This window comes from Homalodisca vitripennis, chromosome 6 (assembly GCF_021130785.1).
Source record: "Homalodisca vitripennis isolate AUS2020 chromosome 6, UT_GWSS_2.1, whole genome shotgun sequence".
Lineage (NCBI taxonomy): Eukaryota > Metazoa > Arthropoda > Insecta > Hemiptera > Cicadellidae > Homalodisca > Homalodisca vitripennis.
In genome coordinates this window covers 123,756,855-123,773,672 of record NC_060212.1, presented here as the reverse complement: position 1 = coordinate 123,773,672, position 16,818 = coordinate 123,756,855, and the positions used below count along the sequence as shown (strand labels likewise).

Below are 16,818 nucleotides of genomic sequence, written 5' to 3'. Positions count from 1 at the left end.
ACCTATTGGAGGAATAAAATATCTAGTAATGTACAGGTGTCTACTGCTGCTGGAAATGTGCGAGTTGAGACTTGCCAAAATGTTCCATTCAATCGTGCTCTTAAAAAGTCATCAAACCTATTGTTTTAAATAGTTTGCAACAGTTATCTTAAGTGAATTCACGATAAGTTATTGGTTAACATTTACTCGTTTAGTTTACTTACACGGACAAATTCAAATAAAATTACTACATTTAGTTGAGGTAAAAGTAAGTTTGTAATTTTAATCTGACAAAAAATTGTGTTTTTTAAAACATATTATGATTTTTAGAGATAATTAAGTTATGAATAAAATATTAATATTTGAAGACACATACCTGTATATAGAATTAAATATAAAATATTTATTTTAATTTACTTAATATCAAATTGAGTTTTGGACGATATAACAAACCCAGTTATTGAATATGTAAAACTTAATTTTTAACAAAGACAAATTAATGTTACATTATCCATGAATAAAAGCCTTGTTTAAGTTTTATAAAGTTATGAATGGTATTTTCTGCATCTTTATAACATGTAACAATTGTTCCATGACATACATAATATTTGCCAATCATACAAACCCATATAATTAAATTAATTGAAAACATGTAATGCAAGGAGCACATTTTATTCCAAAATAGTCCAATAAGACTAAGGTGAAAAATAAACATGTAATTGGAATCAGACAACCATTTAATTGATACCCTCCCTCAAATTACAATTCAGTTCTTTTCAACATTTTTAAGAATTGTCTTACCCGAAACAATAAATTATAATGCAAAATACTTATCACACTTTTTAGTGTCTAAATCAATTATAACATTTTTATCAGCACACTAGTTTTAAAAACTGGTTACTTCTTTGCTAGCTAATTTACTAACCACACAGATTGTTGACTATCAGTATTACTTGAAACCGAACAATACAAATTTAAATTTATGATAATATTATGTAATGTTAAAATGCTATTAGTTGATATTTTCTTCATTGTACAGTTCTAGGGCATACAACATTAACTTACGTCTGTGTACCCAGTAATTTATTTTTGAGTTAACACTTCTTGTAAAAATTACTTAAAAACCTCAGTAGAAATTAAAATATCACTGTCCAAAATCGAATTTTTCAAATTAAATTAAAATAGTGAAGAGATAAAAGCATAAAACTGTGCATGATAAAACAACAAAATTGTACACAAATTTTCTGCATCTGTGCCATTAGGAAAAAACACAATTAAAAGCAAGACAAACATAAACAGCCTAACTTTTAGTAACAGTATTCTTAACAACTGCCCCACCTCTTTGATTGTCTTGTGGTTATATAACTTGGTATTATGGATATGTGTCAAAGAACTTCCTTATCTATTTGATTTGGATGTGAATGACAGAATTGCCGACACAATTCATTTCTTTAGGTGTTCTTTCTATATCAATGCAATTTTAATTGACATCAACCTTTTTGTAATGGGAATGAGTCCAACCATGTTTAAATTTTTACTTATCTCCCCAGGAAATTAAATTCTATCTATTGATTACGGACACAGTCTTACCCCTATGCTATTGTGTATGTCGTCATAACACAAGCCTTGATATCATCATATATTACAAATGTGTCTTGTCCAAGATGGATTTTAAAAAGAAAAAATGACAGCAAAATGATGGTTCCTTGGTTACAATTAACCAAGTAATGGGACATTATTACCTTTAAGATTTTTATAATAAGAAACTGATAGATAGTATAATTACTTGCAAACGCATTATATTATTTGTAGAATTTCCATTGTACAAAGATGGCTTCCACATGTTACAACTATCTACACATAAGTATTGAAGTTTTGATACAGCAATAATAATTTACCAAAGCTTTGCTCAATTTTAAAACAAACTCTCCAATAAAAATTAAATTTTATTTCTGTGAGGCCTTTCATACAAAAAAAAAAACATTATCAGACCCACATAACTGAAATAAAAGTGGTTAAAGTAATAATTATAGATTAATTACACAGAAATTAAATTAAATTATTACTGGAGTTTTTGTTTTTAAATTAAGTAATAAAATTAAAATCCGATACCAAAGTTTTGTTTCCAAACAATAGATAGAGCTATGATATGTTTTCAAAGTCAGTTTAAAGTCAGAAGATAAATACATTCACTGATAACAAAAGCCTTTTCATCATTGATTAAGTCAACCAGGTGGTTTTTCTGAAAGAAATTATGTTTTATCTGAATGTGGAAACAGGAACTTTATGATAAAGTAACAATGAGATAAAGACTCAATTGGTAAACAATAAAAACTGATATTTCTGGCATAATTTCTACCTTTTCTTCCTGTTCATTCATTGTTCTGTTGAAACAAGTTTACGAATAACTACTGTGTGAATAAACCAAACATTGTATGAGAATCATCTAGCCATTCCCTTTTTTGTTTGTTTTTTACCAGGCTATATTTGTACTACTACTGTTTTGTTTATTCATTTCCTGTAATCAGTCAATTGTTTATGCAAGCACATACCACTATTCACATTTTATAAAGAAATTATGAAAATATACTATTTCATGACTTGGAATCAGAAACAACATTTTGCTGTCAATTCTTTTCCTACCGAACGTGATTTAAAATAACACATCACTACTAAAAGTTAAGACTGTTGAGAAAGAGAGTTGATAAGTGTTTTGCTGGTGAAGAGGTGCAGGTGTGGTGAGAACGCAACAATCAGTGCACTTTTACACACAAACAGAAGTGAATGAATAGAAATGACTCACACTTAAGCCCCCACAAGGGCAACGGAGGGTTTTTTGCTCAAGGCTGCATGAAACATGTGGTCAATGATTATTATAAAACAAAGACTGTCATTGGTACTATATAGTATTCTGGAAATATGTATAGAATGAAATATAACCGATGAGAAATACAAAGTTCTTTTATTATTCCTTGTTTTAGAATCTGTTAGGAAACTATTCATAGTAATATTATTTGAATGTCTAACAGTAAAAATGTTTCCTCTTAATATTTTGTATAAAAAACATACAAGAACCAAAAATTAAAACTTTTTAAGCTAGTTACTTCATTTGTGTTAATATCTAACAGAAATAAATTGAATTTTTTTCATCCAGTGATAAAATACAACTGTGATTCTGTATATTGCACTTAGTAGGACGTTATCTACGAGGGCTGCCCAGAAAGTAACAGATGTTTTGACATGGCATGGCAATTTTCAAGACTAGTGTCGCCATCTCTTGTGAGAAAAATCACAAACCAATTGAAATTCCCCAGATTTGTGACATGTACAGTCGAGGAATAATGAGTGAAAGCCAAGAGGGAAAACACACATTCGCCCAAGAAAACCGAGGATGTGTCTGCAAACACTCTCTGCAAGAAAAATCATGGCTACTGTGTTTTGGAACGCTCAGGGAGTGATTCTTGTTGATTCTCTTCAGGCGTTCCTGATGAGAACTGAAGTGAACACCTTCTGTTATGACATATCACTTTGTTTTATATGTGGGTGCCAAAATTAGAGAAGCTGTTCATTTTTAATAAATTGTAGAATTATCATATTTATTACTCAGATTAGGTCATAATTTTCATTAAAAATTTTGACTGAAGAGTTTGAATGCTTAGGATTGTGTGCAATGTGTGGCACAGCTTGTGACTGAAGTCTACAGAAACAAGAGATTGGGTCAGGATTAAAATATTTTCTATATAAATCAAAAGATTAATTCGTAAAGACTAAAATGTAACATGGGTCACATATTATGTTGATGTGAAGAGATAAATCAGCCAAGGAAGTGAGACTAAATTAGTTAATCCTTCATCAAAAAACATTTTTTGTTCAAACCTGATGAGACAGAAAAAAATTGATACTTCCTGTTTTTAGGGAAAAGGTTTTACTACGCTAAATAGACTTGAGAGTTTTACTGCGAAACATTAAAAAAACTCCTGAGCGATGCTATCTCATAACCTACGAGGTTTGAGGTAGGTCTTGGAGATTTGTATAAAGGCAATCTTAAATTTTGTTACAGAGGCTCAAAAAAGTCATATGTTAAAGGAATAATTGATATACATCCAACATTCTTTTGAATTTTGTACATATTGCTTTTACAAATAAATATTTTTATGACAAAATATCTTAAGATCATTCATTAACTAATAAAGAGAAAACATTAAAGTAAATGGGATGCATATAAATCATACATTAAAAAAAGCATTTCAAAAAACTCTGCTATAAAATTTAAAGAGTTAAATGCTTAACCCATTGGCCTATCAGTTGTTTGAAGCCTGTAGGGCCTCTGTACTAACAATTACTGTACAATGACCAAAATTGCAACATTTGACAGAAATTGTTCTAGTTTTCGTTACAAGCATAGCAACTAATTTTGGTTTTCAGTCACTTCTTCAAAATTAAACTACCTAAATATTTATATCCAATATTTTTTTTAATATGCTCTTTGCTATTTTTTGCTCAGTTAAAAATGTATGCAGTATAAGTATATAACATAGATTGATAAAAAAAATAATTGGTATTTGAGGTTAAAAACTATTTTCACATGTTATATAGATTTTCTCCGTTTTACTTAAAATACACATAATTTTGTTCATCAAACTGATTTGAAAAATAATGATAATATATATACTAATACTAAAACATTTACTTTGTCAACAAGCAAATTAAAGTTCAGAATAAATGCTTTAAAACAGCATAAAACCCTAACCAAATAAATAGCTGCTAATTTTTGCTATTTCCCCGACGTTTATTTCATTATACAACAGAGACTGTCAACACTGCGATCTAGCGGTCAAACTTTGAACTAGTCACAAAAACGTTAGATTAAGGACTTTTTTCTTTATAACTGAAATAGTGACATAATGTCTAGAAATAGGTGCGTGCCAAGCGGTCTCGCAAGTCTAGACCAATGGGTTAACAGCTTTACTTCCGATGTACACTGAGTAATATTGATTAGTCATACAGGTCAATGACATACTTACATGTCTGCCACATTCAATGTATTAAAGTTTAACAATGTTCTCAAGGAACAAAAATAAAGATGATTTCCACCAGTATAGTCAGTTCTTAGGATAAAGTAGGAGTGATATAAGAATTACAGAATATAAGTCCTTCACTATTATTCTGAGAATTATGCAATTGCCATACATGAAAAATAAGCACACATGAACAGTAAAAAGGTGAGATTTGATTTATGATACTGAGGATAACAGCGGCTGCTGCATGATCTGCCCTGTTCTGCTAACATAAAAAAGTCAAATCAAAATTATAAATGTTAAAAATGTCATTTTAATTAAATATATTGTCCTATGATTCTAGCATACAGACTGCTTTTTGACAGACATAACATTATTCTAAATGAGTTTAATAAAATATAAAACAATGTGATTTCTGGACTTAGGGACAAATGATTTATTATGAGAGTCTAGAGTGTAAAAGACAAAACCCTACAGTAAGGTATTAAAAGAAGATGACAACAAGATAAGCCAAATGATGGTTTGAGAGCAATAGCATTCACAGTTACAACAATAAAAAGGCATGTCTCTGAAACAAAATCATTCAACTACAAGGGATATTTTATGTTATTAAAACACTGCATAGTAAAATGATAAAAGTATATGTATTAACAATATTTAAACAACAAATTTTCAGCATTTACATAATTCATCGATAAACATTTTATAACACATTATAATCATAATAATCTTTCTAAGTACATAACTAAGTACATGGTTTACTCTAAGTACATTTCCTCATGTTATCACACGTTCTGTATGGACGGATGAAATACTATAACACTGATTGAGCTAACACCCATGTTTTGATTCAACTGCAGTGTAACAATTAAATGCGCTCATCTACAACACTTGTATATAAAAGTATAATAAAATAACATGTCCTAAACCTACTAAAATATATAATAAAAATTAATATAAATGTTCACCTAACAATTCAATAAATTTGTCATCAACTTGAATGCAATAAATAATAAAATTCACCATTACATGGTTATAAAAATACTCAAGATTAAACTTTGAAAAGTAAAACTATTAAAATACTGCACAGTGGACACAACTTATACTAGATACTATTAAAAATCAATACAACCAATAAATTCAAACGAGATGCCTAAATTATAATTATACCAAGAACCATAGTAACACAACACTGTCTTTCATATTTCAAAGCAAAGTAGTTAATTATTATTATTTACTATGGAATAAAAATACAAACCTAAGCGGTACAGTCAACTTCATTTCAGGTACACCAGTTCACAGTGTCAGGACGGTGCCTAATTCAACACCATAGTATTGTAAAGGTTTTGAGATTGAAAAAGTGAGGCCAGAAAGAATATCTTTTGTGAAAATACAAAATATTAAAACCGAGGAAAAAATAATTTATAATATTGATTTTGAAAATTACATGATTTTTGTGTATGATTCTGCTGGCTTTCCTTTTGCCTAGCTTTAGAATATAAAGGATGGCATATTACATATATAGTTTTGACTTTTACTGTTAATGATTTTGCTATTTTTATTTCAAAATCAAAACAAATCACTGAAGTGAACTGTAATTTATCCTATAAGATCAGTTCATTTTCTTCAAAACGCACTATCTGAAATAAATAAAACCATATTTCGTGGTGTTTAAAAAATATCTAACAAATTCAGCACTATTGTAATTTTGCCATTGTTTTTATGGTGTCTGATTATATCATACCTCTGAGATTCTAACATACTGTAATTGATTTACACATTTCATAAACAACTTTCTCCGAGATTCTAAATACAGTCTAAAAAGAAGTAATAAATTATCTTAAAACATATGTCTAAAAAACTATAGTTAATACTTCAGAAGCTGCCATTATCTGACGAATTTTGATGTATAAATTAATTATTTATTATTTAAGGTAATGAGTTTTTCAGTAATGAGAGATAATAAGATAACTACTCCACTGAGGAACATTAATTTATCATAATTATAACAATGAATGACATTTTTTAAATTCCTATAAAAAAATAAATGAGTTTACACATAAGTATAATTTACACATTTGCAATCACATTGTTACTGAAATACTTTCAACAGAACCGTAATACTATATGGCAACAAAAGATGTTATTTTGATAACAACAATGATATATTTTGATATTTATATTTTAAATAGGGCTGAGCAGGTACCAAAATCACTTATTATTATAGTTATCACAAATGCTGCATTGACATTGGTTGAACGGTTCAGTACAGCATAAATGTGAAATACACAAATGGCGCAATTATTGTCTTGTCGAGTGAGGATAATCAGTCTCTAAAAAATATAATAATTTATCTGACAGACTATGTGAGTTTAGTTTTCCTCCTGACCTTGACATTTTTCACCTAGAAGTCTGGTTTAAACTTATCATTTACTTTGAAGTTACATTATCTAGTTTTATTACACATTCTGTGAGAACAATAATTTATTGGTGCGTTTTCTATCGATAAATAAAAGTAAATATGTAAAATACTCTTGGAATGGACATGGCTAACAATAGAAGAAGGTAATGTAAATTTTTATCCTTTCAAGCTGAAAATTGTATCCATGTCAAATATGAACTGTATTTATAATTTTGATTTATAAATATAATAATGCATATTTTTAAAGTTAAAGTTGTTGGAATATAGTTTTGTTACCAGTTTTATAAGTTTCATCTTGATAAAATGTTCACTTTGATTACACTGCTAGTTAGCTGAAAAGATGTTTACAGATATTTAAATAACATTTATAGATAAAGATAAAACACATAGAAAATCTTTAAAACACAAACGTTTGACATGGCAACAATAAAACTTATGAAAATTAATTTTTGGATATCCAAATCCGATTTGACAAAATACCGGGACCCACCCAGCCCTTATACTGCACTGTACAAGACCTATTCTAGCATTTGCCACTTCTCAACAGTAGATATATAAATAACATGTGATTGTATACAATATATAAAAAATATATTCCTAACATAAATACTAAAGTATATAAGTTATCCAAAAGTATGTATACCAGAGCTGTGTTTTGAGTGTGAAGGCACAATAATCACTAGCAACAACCATAGTTATCAAGGCACAAGTTGAAAGAGAGAGAACTGCCACCGAGTTAGTAGTCCCAGTCCCCAACACAGTGAGTGAGTAGACCCGAGCCAAGCTGAGTGAGAGACTACTGACAAAGAGGTTAGCTCGGTACGCACGTGAGGCACAACCACTTTTAACACTCATCCAATGTGTACAACAAAGGGAACAAAATAATCAAAAGAATTTTGTAGAGTGTTTGCAATGATAGAAGGCAACCCTCAATACTCCAAAACAGAATTTTGACATAAATTATTGATAGATGGCAGAAGCTGGGTGAAAATAAAAGATAAGAAATGCACAATATAAAATATTTAAAGTTTTTTTTTTATGATGAAGGTAAGGACTGTGAATGTAACAGGGGTTTTCTCAGCCATTTGACACCATTCAGTGATACTAAAACTCATCAACACTATGTTTCGAGACATGCAATCTTATCTCTTTCTCAGGTGGATGACTAAACTAACCACTATAAGATCGTAGTCGTGTGTTAAGTTCATGATCAACATTCATTTATCTTTTAGTAAACAAGTTTCAATCGACATAGTCAAAAAAAATTGCATTAGTTAGTTATCCACCTGAAGAAGAGATCAGATTGCAGATCTCAAATCGTAGTGTTACTGATTCCTTCTATCACTGAACGATGGGAAAGGTCCGAAAAAACCATCTTACTTTCAAAAGTCTAAGTTATTATAAATTTGTTACCTCTTTTGACATTTACAAAGAAAGAAAGAGTAAAACTCTTAATATCAACTGCCAGTATTTTTTTAACACCTCCAATTGTACGGTAGGTAACCTCTTTGAGAGTGTTTTACTGAAATGGAAAATCAGGAAGGCAACAGATTTGTTGACACGACAACTTGCCTCTTGGCTTGTACTTGAGGTGTTCCTCTATGAACTGACACGGGCAGCGGGCGGAGATGCAGTGACGGGGGGGAGGGGAGCCGTGCGATTGGTCGACACACAGGTCTAGCCGCTGGCGCACCAACAACTTCACCCAGCGCGAGGAGTAGCGCAAGAGAAGCAGGAGGGCACGTTCCTACAACCCACCACCACCAACAGGCTGTTAGTCGTACAACACACCAACAGTACAGACATCAATTGTTTCAATTCCCGTCAATGTAACTTCATATAAATGTCCGGATTTCAATTCAGTGATATTCACATTTAATCATGGATTATTGCCTACTTAATATAAATCTAGTTGAACGATTTAGTAAAGTTGGGATTTAAAATATTTCCAAGTTAATTTCAAAATATAAAAAATACAAATTTTGTAAACAGTTAAATTTATGTAGCATACAGAACCATATTTTCAATTTTGAAAATTTATTATTTTGTAGTTGAAGATTTGAAATACATCTTTAGAGATGGATCCAAAATAGTTTACATCTACAATAAAATGGACAATCATTAAGCCTTAGAATCACTCACAAAAGAAGCCTGAGACAAGACTAGACAGCTAAAGCTGAAGCAATCAAGGGGAAAGTAATTAGTGTACCGAGCCGAGGTCACGCAGCCATACAACAACCCATATGTGTACTCAGGCACTTCTGAGTCGGTACAAACAAATTACATTAACTGAGTGAAAATAAAAACAGTAATCAAGGCTTACACTTGAAAATATTCATCAAATATTGTATTGGTGAGATACAAACTGATGGACATGGAGAAATCTGAACAGGGTGAAGCTTATATTCAAACTTCAACTACTCATGTTATTCTTTAATTCATTATACAATTTGTATATAGATAAATCGTTTTGAATATGTTTTGATTGTTGACTGAATCCATGTCCCGCTGACAATATATTGTGATTTGAAATAGAAACAAACATAGGATATTGTTGGTGAGCAAACAGTTGAAACTCGTCTGACATTTTATACTGACAGAAGAAATCATTGAGGAGAGTTTTGTAAAACAGCTGTAACATCAAGATTACCTCAACCTATATTTGTGTGAGATCTGGAGATATAGAAATCTGTATGTATATAAATATATATTCAGAGTTTTGAAAAACACTTCAGTCTTTTAATGCTTGATTTTTGCTTTTCTTTGTTCTCGAGGCTGATCTCCTGTTTGGCCTTATTCTACCCAATGAGAAGGCCAATGACCTGTACAAAAACCTTTGTAAAACAGAATAAGGAAGAGAGTCAGTATAGTAAGAGGTGAACAATACTGATTAAGTGTGTTACAGAATTTGAACCTGCACTATTTCTAACTTGAACAAGAAGTCCACTGCCACAGACTATGCAAACACAGTACCTCCTCCTTGAGAAAAGTGATATTTAATAATTCTTGTTCACTACTATTAGATGTAACAAAATCTCAAGAACTAATTGATTTCAAGTGTTAAATGTTAATTACTTGCGTGTTTCATTCTAAACAATTGTTTGTGGTCGTTGGCCATCCACTATCCCTTATAAACCTACTGATCATACTACTGCCTAACCAATTGAACTCTTGATGATTCAAGATCCCACAACAGCACTGTGCTCAAAAACACACATCTCTCTGAAGAAGTGGAAGTCTTAACCTTTTGGGGCCAATAGTCACATTAATTTTACAGAAGTTCTTTTGTGTCAGCAATAGATGGACAAGACATTGTTTCTAGGTGATTAATTTTTTTTTTAGTAATAAACTGCAAAATAACAATGAGCAAATAAATACAACTTTGGAGCCAGTTTCAATGATTCCTCAAGGGATAAAACAAGTCAAGCATGATTTAGTAGTAACAAATACTTCAATAAAACTTGCTAAAGCTTGCCAAAGTGGTTCCTTAAAAGTTAATTCAAGAATTTAAGCAGCATTAGTATGTATGATGCTATTTAAATTAAATCTTATATTTTATATTGTTAGCAATGATAACCTTTTTGAGGATGAAAAAAATAGTTATTTTGCTTAATAATGGATTTTTCAAAATACTGTAGAATGTTTTGACATTTAGAATGAATCCCAGACGCTCACATGCAGCATTAATAGCATATTTATTCAAAGTATAGTAAAATTATCCAACTTTACTTGAATTTTCAATTTTATAAATATCCCAAAACAAGCAGACACCCACATCACATGCAACCAATACTACTTCAAGCAGAGATGACAGACAGGTTAAAATAAGCAACACTTACTAGCAAACACAATTTCTATAGCTATGAAATAAGATGTGACCAAATTTAAACACAGCTCGGACTAAAACTAAACATGACAATTCCAAATACTCTCCAAGCAATGCTGTTTTTCTTGACAAATGCTGTATCACATTTTTGTGATGTATTCGCCCTGTATTGCTTGTAATTTTGTGTGATTCAATACAAACATTTGTTGGATCTAAGTTTAAAAATGCAACAATAAGGATTAATAAAAAGCCAGAGCAACTAATGTACACTTCATTTGATTTTAACCCTGTTTGGAGGTTTTGTTCATAACGTATGCCTGTCATGGCTGTAAAACTATGGTGTATGTGTTCTCCTGAAGTGAAACGTTCCTTAAACAAGAGTCACATGAATACCTATTTTGATCTGGTATATTTATAGAAGTTCCAACAATTACTTACAACTCAAGCCTCTTAATAATTAAACCCTCTTATTGCTTCCTATCCCATGTGATCTGACCAAAAAAACATTTTTTTACACAAGGGTGTATAATATCTCAAGTTTGAATGGAAGACAGAGTTAAAAGAGCCCTAACTCCACCTCAAAATAGTCATTTTTCATGTAATTTCAAAAACACATTTTTACTGCTCAGATTGGGATTTGAACGCACTCTCTAACAAAACTTCTTAGCCAAAGAAGACAACACTTGGACCTCCAACAACCAAGCCACAAAATGAAATCTTGTTTAATTGAAATTTTAGACAATTACCAGGGTGATAAACTGATCCGAGTTCTTTGTATTCCTCAACTTGAGAGGAAGGCTAGGTAACACAAAGTACTAAGTTGTCCACACCTAGCCTTCACTGACAGGATGTAGTGTCACAATGGACTGAACATGATGTCACACCTCTCTACAAGGTTATTTTTTATAATCATACTAAATTATTACTTCAGAATAGTCATACTTCTCAAAGCCTAAGTCAGAACTGGGTGGATCTAAAAACAATAATACATTTTCATCATTATTTTATATCAGTCCCTGCTATAACAACCAGACCAAGAACACTAAATAAAACATCACCATAGACAATATGAAGGGCTAACGGAAATAAAACAGGCTAAGTCCATTTTTCTCAATTTTTGATTTTTTTGGCTTATATGTTGGTACTCCTGTTGCGGGCATATGTAGCATGTGCTAGTTTGGGAAATATCAAGCTCAGTCCCGAGAAAAACAACAATTAAAAAAAACACCAAAGGGAAAGAATAAGCTCAGTCCATCCAGTATTGGAAAGAACAGGCTCAGTCCATAGTGCTTGTGTCTGCCACTACGCGCACCACCTGACTTCTTTACACTTGAATACTGAATTAATGTGAAATAATGGTGTTATAGTGTGGTGGTTTTCAATGCTTAGTGAGTTTAGTATCTAATTATCATTAATATTACGTGCTATTTTTTAATTAAACTATGGAAGGTGACATTCCCTCTGATGGTTCTCCAATGAAGCTTGAAACTTCGAAGAAAAGGAAAAGGTATGGTAGGATGTCAGAGGTAAGAAAGAAAACTTAACCTATCTTCACATACTATGGGGTGAAGATTGCCAATGTACCTTGAAGTGCTTTGAGAAAGTCCCAGAGGCGACTAGAAATAGTATTTTAAAGGAATTTAATTTACTAAAACTCTGTTGACATGCAAAATAGTTACTTGTGTGGCCTAATTTCAGTCTTGCCCATTCAACGTAGACGGCCTAGAAATGCAGAAAATGCCCGACAAAACAATGCCTCCTACAAATATAGAGTAAGGGTGATTATTAATGGAACTGTTGAGGATACTGTAATTTGTCGCAAAGCTTTCATTGCTTTTCATGGCATAACTAAAGGCAAAGTTGAGTATTTAGTGTCTAGTTTGAGGTCAAGTGGTCAATCCCCTTTAGATAAACGGGGGGGTAAACACGATAATAGGCCTTGGAGGCTTTCAGACGTAACTAGAAATTCCATCAAGGCCCACATTGCATCTTTTCCCAGACGAGGCAGTCACTATGGATTAAAAGACTCAAAGAAAAACTTATCTTTCTGAAGAGCTGAATACAACAAAGATGTATAATTTATTTTAAAGAAGCATACCCATCAGTTAAAGTTTCTTACCAGTGTTACAGAGAAATCTTTTCAAGTGAATTCAACATATCTTTCGGATATCCTCGCACAGACACGTGCAGTACTTGTGATGAATTTTCAGCCAAAGTTAAGGTATTAGAAAATGAAAAAAAAACACATAACTGACAAAAATTGTTTGACAAAAATTAATAAAGAAATCGAACGTTTACATGTTGAAAAACCAAGTCCATAAAAGAAAAGCAAGCGCATTCTATAAACAAGAAAAAAGATGCTAAAGAGTTTAGTAAGACTCATGCAGATTATGAAGCTATTGCTTTTGATTTTGGCAAAAACCTGTCTTTGCCCAACATCCCTACTAACGATGTGTACTATAAAAGGCAATTGTCTGTTTACAACTTCAACGTTTCATATATTAGCAAGTAGAAAAAGCGTCTTTTTCATCTACCCAGAAATGTTCAGGAAAAAAAAGGGAAGCGATGACGTATGTTCAATGCTTCACAAATTTGTTTACGATGAATTGGACGAAAGAGTAAGGAAACTGGAAGTGTTCTGTGATGGATGTTCAGGACAGAACACAAAATTATACATTGGTACGTTTTTTCCACAATTTAGTTCATACTGAGCGACGCTTTGGACTTAATAACAGCAAGTTTTCCAGTGAGAGGACATAGTTACCTTGAGACTGACAAAAAACTTAGGGTTAATCAACCAAAAAACTCGTACTGAAGCTTCCACATGACTGGATCGAGGTATTTTGAAACAGCTGCTCGGACAAATCCGTCACCCCTTTATCGTGCACGAAGCCCACGATTGATACATTTCGTCAATGGGACTGCACACACTTAGCACCGTTTTACAAGAAAAAGTGTCCCTTTGCTACCCGCCCTGTCAGAGAAATTGTATTTGAAATAAATCTCAAGAAGGAAGTTAAGTTCAGAACAAGTTTTAATGGTGCTTTTGAACTTGCATCCATTACCACAATGGATCTGCCACCACATGGAAAAAAATGAGGGAGAATTCAACCTACCAAACTTTTCATATGAAGGTAAGCAATATTATTTCCACTAGACACAATTTTAACTATTATATAAGGTTGTATAACTTAGTTTATTATACTTTCAATACATTTGAATGTCAATTAAAGTAAATACTCATTTAGCACCTGGTGGTGTAGCTACCTAATCTACACTGACGTAACCTCCTTATTCAGTTATAACTTATAGTTTTAGGTTAATGACATAAAAATACATGTTTTTTGTTGTTGTTCTAGGTTTCTACCGATTCCATTGGCCAAGTACCAAGATTTGCAAGCCTTGAAAAAATTCTGTGGCCCACAAGCTCAAGAATACTATGGAAGTTTGCCTCATGAATAATCTGGACATCAAAACTAAGATTGCCTAAGTAGAGTTTACCTTGTATCTTTATTTCATTTGAATAAAAACATAAATTTCTATTTATATGTGGCTTTTATTTTACCAGGTTTGGTAAAAAAACTGGGTAAGCCCATGGACTGAACTTGTTTTTTGCCGTTCTGTTTTGTACTTATGACTTTTAAGTACGAGTTTTGGGAATAAAACAATACAATAATGACGCTTTTGTTAATTTAAAGCAATGTAAAACAACATTTACTAGGCATAATTATTATATTCTTGTAGTTATTACCCATTGGTAAGGTTTTATTTAACATTTAAACATTAAAAACGCTCTCCTGTAAAATTACTCAAAATGGACTTAGCCTGTTCTTCTTTCCGTTAGCCCTTCATATGTCATGGATAGATTGGAGTGAATGGTCACAAACTAACATAGATGATGATCTCATCCTAATAAAACACGTGCATTTTATCAATTATTGTGGCACGATAACGGTCGATAGTTGGTTATAATATATATTGACATAAATAAAATATATTACTAGTCAATAAAAATGTCAATGCCTGCTAGATGCTTTTGTTCGTAAAGATGGCTAATTAATATCATTGTATTGAATTGTAGTGAATACATATTGTAAATGTCAATTTGACACAATAACTACTAAATGATCTTAACACTAGTAATCTTTTAACTAGGGCCAGGCAACGATGGTGGTGGTGGACAGTCAATCGATGCCTCGTTCCTTTAGAAAGGCACTGAAAGAAGGACAACAAGCCCTGGGGTCCCGCCTAGGCTTATTCCTCAGGTGCTCCTCGATGTACTGACAGGGGCAGAGGGCAGAGGGTAGATGACGAGGGTTGGGAGGGTTACCACCCTCCTCGTCTATAGTCCAGTCGAGGCGCCGTCGCAGATAGTCTTTGCACCATCGTTGGAGATAACGACTCAATACTTGTTCTCCTCGCCCCTTCAAACAATTCTATTTTAATGGTCTGCCCAAAAAGATCTGCCCCACTAAAAGATATTCAGAAAGTGTGGTTCTTGCAATTTGAAACAAAACACGATTTATTTTTTCAACTTACAAAAAAAACTATAAATATATCAGAACTCAGACTTAAATTAAGAGTTTGAAACATCTAGTCACCTGTTTCCTGGAGAGCCGTGTAGGGTTGCTGCCTTGTATGATGATGTCTTGATCTTCTATGTCCATCCTCTGAGCGAACTGCCGCCTGTTACGCTTCTCATCCGAGGTCTCCTCGCGGCCGATTGGCCTTCCTTCTGCCTCCTCTCTGTCTATCACTTCTTGCAATTTTTTCTATTCAAAAAGAAACAAAAATCTTCAAGTAATACAGCTCAGTTACTGTGTGTAATTATATTCATAATGTAGTCAGTCCATAACAAATTGGTGTTGTGTAAATAAATTAGATTTACATGGTGACGAGATCCAAGATCTAGGATTAAATGAGGATAATGCTTTGCTTTAATTCAGAGGAATCACACTACAACCTAATATTAAGTGGAATAATCATATTAACAGTGTTGCTGCTTGTTTAGCCAAGGGACTTTTTATCCTAAAAGATAATTATACTGCCTGATGTTATGATGACAACATACTATGATAATATTCGTACTGATTTGACTTATGGCGTTTCCTTGTGAGGTAATGTTGGATTACTGAGTAAAGTGTTTGTCCTACAGAAAAGAGCTGCAAATTTAACTTCTGGGGTTCCAGTAGATGCACATTGTAGGACAATTTTAATTAGTCTTAGGATTATAAATCTGCAATCCTTATATGTACTGTATACTGTTCTATACATCAAATGTAAGCTTCCTACATACACAAGGTCAGTTGATGCTCGTTATGATAAAACCAGTCACAGGCACAAGTTAGTACACTCAGGTGCATGTACAGTAGCACCCAGTGTTATTTAATTCATAAACACAGAATAATACATTTATGACCTTAAATACGTTAAGATCAGTACTTAAAATTGTGTTAATATTCACGTGTCCCTACAATATTATTTGTAGTGTTTGTTTTAGTCAATTGTAATTATTTACTGATTTCTTAACCCTTTGCGCTCGAAAGGCCAGCAGCACTGGCCACACCAAGGTT

General features: G+C 32.3%; 1 protein-coding gene across 1 annotated transcript in view; it reads right to left on the bottom strand.

Annotated features, from left to right (window-relative positions):
• The window catches only part of LOC124364905 (transmembrane protein 268-like), a 39,656-nt gene that overhangs the window by 17,604 nt on the left and 5,234 nt on the right, over nt 1-16,818 (bottom strand). The window contains exons 5-6 of the mRNA XM_046820712.1: nt 15,847-16,017; nt 8,992-9,166 (exon numbers count right to left, since the gene is read on the bottom strand). Coding sequence (XP_046676668.1) covers nt 8,992-9,166; nt 15,847-16,017 — 346 coding nt within the window. The remainder of the gene's footprint in view (nt 1-8,991; nt 9,167-15,846; nt 16,018-16,818) is intronic.